The sequence below is a fragment of the Entamoeba dispar genome, genomic scaffold (genome assembly GCF_000209125.1).
Source record: "Entamoeba dispar SAW760 scf_1105229459265 genomic scaffold, whole genome shotgun sequence".
Lineage (NCBI taxonomy): Eukaryota > Evosea > Mastigamoebida > Endamoebidae > Entamoeba > Entamoeba dispar.
Window position 1 is genome coordinate 5,391 of NW_001853606.1, and position 4,080 is coordinate 9,470.

The 4,080-nt window shown below is 21.9% G+C and overlaps 1 protein-coding gene across 1 annotated transcript, besides 17 other annotated features; it reads left to right on the top strand.

Annotated features, from left to right (window-relative positions):
- Positions 1-90: 90 nt before the first annotated feature.
- Positions 91-146: a sequence feature (AT_rich).
- Positions 147-274: 128 nt separating this feature from the next.
- Positions 275-327: a sequence feature (AT_rich).
- Positions 328-346: 19 nt separating this feature from the next.
- Positions 347-447: a microsatellite.
- A 124-nt stretch (positions 448-571) lies between these two features.
- Positions 572-726: a microsatellite.
- Positions 618-792: a microsatellite.
- Positions 665-837: a microsatellite.
- A 13-nt stretch (positions 838-850) lies between these two features.
- Positions 851-999: a microsatellite.
- A 25-nt stretch (positions 1,000-1,024) lies between these two features.
- Positions 1,025-1,158: a microsatellite.
- Positions 1,159-1,465: 307 nt separating this feature from the next.
- Positions 1,466-1,550: a sequence feature (AT_rich).
- Positions 1,551-1,712: 162 nt separating this feature from the next.
- Positions 1,713-2,450, top strand: EDI_253820 (serine-rich 25 kDa antigen protein, putative; the record flags this gene model as incomplete). Its single annotated transcript, XM_001735589.1, has 1 exon — positions 1,713-2,450. One exon carries the CDS (start codon positions 1,713-1,715, stop codon positions 2,448-2,450), a length of 738 nt encoding a protein of 245 aa, XP_001735641.1.
- A 15-nt stretch (positions 2,451-2,465) lies between these two features.
- Positions 2,466-2,507: a sequence feature (AT_rich).
- A 31-nt stretch (positions 2,508-2,538) lies between these two features.
- Positions 2,539-2,602: a sequence feature (AT_rich).
- A 132-nt stretch (positions 2,603-2,734) lies between these two features.
- Positions 2,735-2,919: a sequence feature (AT_rich).
- Positions 2,920-3,012: 93 nt separating this feature from the next.
- Positions 3,013-3,112: a microsatellite.
- Positions 3,113-3,267: 155 nt separating this feature from the next.
- Positions 3,268-3,859: a repeat region.
- A 1-nt stretch (position 3,860) lies between these two features.
- Positions 3,861-3,895: a sequence feature (AT_rich).
- Positions 3,896-3,991: 96 nt separating this feature from the next.
- Positions 3,992-4,080: part of a microsatellite that runs on past the window's edge.
- Positions 4,028-4,080: part of a microsatellite that runs on past the window's edge.

The window sequence follows — 4,080 nt, forward strand, 5'->3', positions numbered from 1 at the left end:
ATTTAGTATTAGATCTATAAATACAAAATTGATTCAATAATTGCATAATTAACAATATAACTTTTTTAAAGAGGACACTTCTCAATATTGTTTATATTAAAATGAATTGTATATCTAAAGTTATTATAAAACAAATATAAAAATATGAGTAAGATCTAAGGAAAACAATAACACATATTAAACATATTATATATAAACTTAAATTTATCATTGACAATGACAAGTTTATGAATATGTCAAATAGAATGGTGGCATTACTATTAAACTATTTTGCAAAATTTATTAATAAAATTAAAATCTTGAATGAATATACTAATTAATTAAAAAGACTTAAAAAATGAAAGGTATAATATAAAATAATATAGAAGAATAGAAAGAATAGAAAAATAAAAAATAAAAAAATAGGATAAAATGAAAAAATAAGAAAGATAAAAGAAATCAAATAAAGAATATACAAATTAATTAAGAAATAAAATCAAAAGTGTGATAGTTTCAATGTGTTAAAAGAAAAGGAAAAAGAAATGATTAGAAGAGGTGTATATAAAAATAATGATAATAATGATGGTCATATAATATATAATGAAAAGAAGAATGAATAATTGAAGAAGAAATAATATAGAAAAAGATATAAAAAATTAATAATAAACAAGAGAAGAATAAGATAAAAGAAATATGAAAATAAAAGAATAGAGAAAAGAAGATGATAAAATAGAAATAAAGAAAAAAGGAATGAGAAAGAACAGTAAGTAAGATATAAAGAAAAGAATATAAAAAAAAGAATAATAATAAAAAGGGAATGATATAAATAGATAAAAAAGGTAAATTAGAAGGATAAAAGATAACATAATAGAAAAACATAAATAAAAAGATAAATAAGAAGTTAAATAAATAATAAAATAATAAGAAAAAGAAATATAAAAATGAATAAAAAAGTAAAAGTAAGTATATTAAGAGAAGTATAGATGAAAAATAAACATTAAAGAAATAATAAATAATAAATAATATAATAGATTAAATATCAATTAATGAAAATAAGAATAAAGAATATAACAAATATAAAAATTAAAGACTATCTAATTACAAAGTTAAATAAGAAATAATACTTTAGATAAAACAATAAGAAATAATTTCATACAAAAAATAATAATACTATTAAAACATTAAATATCTATCTAATTTTTCACAACATTGACCTCTTATTTTTAATTAACTTATGTTTATTTTTAGATATTTTGGTTAATAGATTTTTTCTTTGACATGATATTTGAGAATTCGAGAAAGGAATAATAATAATAGTGTTAAAGGGTTTTTGAAAATACTATATTTAACATGGAAGTAATTAAGATATAATTTATTATAGAAAAGTATTCCTTAAATTAGAATATCTAAAAATAACAAAAGAATCAAGTGAATCTAACTTTGAAAATTCAAGTTAACTCAACTCAACTTAAATTCTCTATTCATCTTATTTTAGAATAATAAAAAATACTAATAAAATATTTTAAAATAATTGAAAATTTTTCTCATTAATATAATTTTGTTAAAATATTGGAAATCTTCTTGAAGCAACAAGAAAACAAGTCAAAAGATAAAAAGGAGAGATAGTGTTAATTTCAACTCGAATAAAAGAATGTTGAGTGGAACATAAAAATGAGTAAATATTGATGAAGTGTGGCATATTTAAAATGAAGCTCTGAAAAAGAACATATTCAATGTTCACATTTTTATTGTTTATTGCATTTACTACTGCAACTAATATTATTCTTGATATTGACCAAGAGGTAAAAGATACTAAGATTTACAGTGTATTTTTAAAGAACGAAGCTAGTCCTGAAAAACTTGAAGAAAATAAAGAAGATGAAGAAAAAGAAAAAAGTAGTTCATCAAACACAGGTGATGAACCAGACAATAATTCAGAAGCAAAATCAGATGATGAACCAGAAGCAAGTTCAAACGATAAGTCAGATGATAAAGTAGAAGCAAGTTCAAGTGATAAACCAGAAGCAAGTTCAAGTGATAAACCAGATAATAAACCAGAAGCAAGTTCAAGTGATAAACCAGAAGCAAGCTCAAGTGATAAGCCAGAAGCAAGTTCAAGTGATAAACCAGATAATAAACCAGAAGAAAGTTCAAGTGATAAGCCAGATAATAAACCAGAAGCAAGTTCAAGTGATAAACCAGAAGCAAGTTCAAGTGATAAACCAGATAATAAACCAGAAGCAAGCTCAAGTGATAAACCAGATAATAAACCAGAAGCAAGCTCAAGTGATAAACCAGATAATAAACCAGAAGCAAGTTCAAGTGATAAACCAGATAATAAACCAGAAGCAAGCTCAGCTACTAATTCAAATGATAATTCAGAAAGTAGTTCAGATGATCATAATAACCTTGATGCAGCATCAAGTCCATTCATTATTCTCTTTGCTTTCATTATGGCTATTGTCTTCTAAATGAAGTTAATTGACTTTAATTTCTTTTTTATTAATGATAATTAATAAATATTTAAAGGATATTATAGAAATAAGGTTCTAAGTTAGGATAAATATTTCTATTATATTATTCATATAAAAATAGTATTTAATCAAACAAAATAAATAATATACTACAAATATACAAAAAGTAATCTATACATGAGTGATTTAATATATCATAATTTGGATTAATTTACCTTGCATATAATCTGTTTTATTCTTCTTTGTTAATTTAATAATTTGAACCTCTTCTAATAAGTTAGAAAATAAAAATTACTATATTTAATAACTAAACTTTATTTTTTGTTCATTAAACATAAAATATCAAAAATTCATGATAATTTAATAATTATTTTAGTAATACAATAATCAACTCATCTTATTCATAATTTTATTTATTATATTCATTTTAAATTATTATTAATGTAAATGAATTTTAAATTATAATGATTGAGTAACACAAATGAATTATATTCTTATTAACTGTTACATAGAATTATATTTAAAAATCCATTATTTAACTAAATTGACTAAATGTGATTAAATAATACAGATAAAATAACAAATAAGTATGAACTAATAATATAATATTAATGTTAAAATGATGAAATTAAATAAATAAATAATTTAAATTAATAAATTATAAAGAATTGTTTTGATTATTACAAATGAATCATCATTAATTATATAAATATTGATACTCAACTAATTTATTTATCTATACTATTAATTGATTTTTAATATAACTTATTAGGATAATAATTTCTTTTATCCTATGTATATTAATAAATTAATAAAAAAATAGTTAATTAAGTGTTAATAGATTTATTTTCTATTATTCCTTGCTCGTGGGAGACTAACTAATCCTATCCCTTTGCTTTAAAGGTGTTTATTCAACAACTATTAGATTATTCTTTGCTTTTAGTTGTTGAGTTGTGATAATTTCCTTTTCTCATTTATTTATTGTGGAGTAGAGTATTTTAAAATCCCTTACTTAAAAATCCTTATTTAAGTTTCTTTTTGATTTTGATGGATATTAAAATTTTTCTTCTTTATTTTCTTATTTTAAGGAGAATATATAATTACTACTATATTGCCATAGGCTAATATTCTTTTTAGTAACAATCACCAAACTATTTTTCTTTGATAATCCTATGTTATCAAATACACTTGTATCCTAACAAGTAATAATGCCATCTTTAAAAATACCCTTCTTTTATTATCATGATACCTCATCATTGTAAATAATAATCACTGCTATTCTTGTAGTATTGGGCAAGATGTTTTTCAACCAAACGCAACGCCATAACCAGTCCATAACTGGGGACCCGAAGGCTGGAAATATTTTAGGGAACTGTGAAGTATCTCTAACGTGCTACTTTAGAATCGTATATTAACAAATTAATGAAATAAATAAAAAAAAAGAAAAATGGTCCCGGCGGGGATCGAACCCGCGACCCTCGCATTTCTCTTTTCTATAAGTACGATGCACTACCGACTGTGCTACGGGGCCTTCTTATTTATTATATTATTATTATTATTCAAATTTATTGAAATTTCTTATACTTTGATTATTCTTTTATTTATTTTTTGTATTTTATTAATTCTT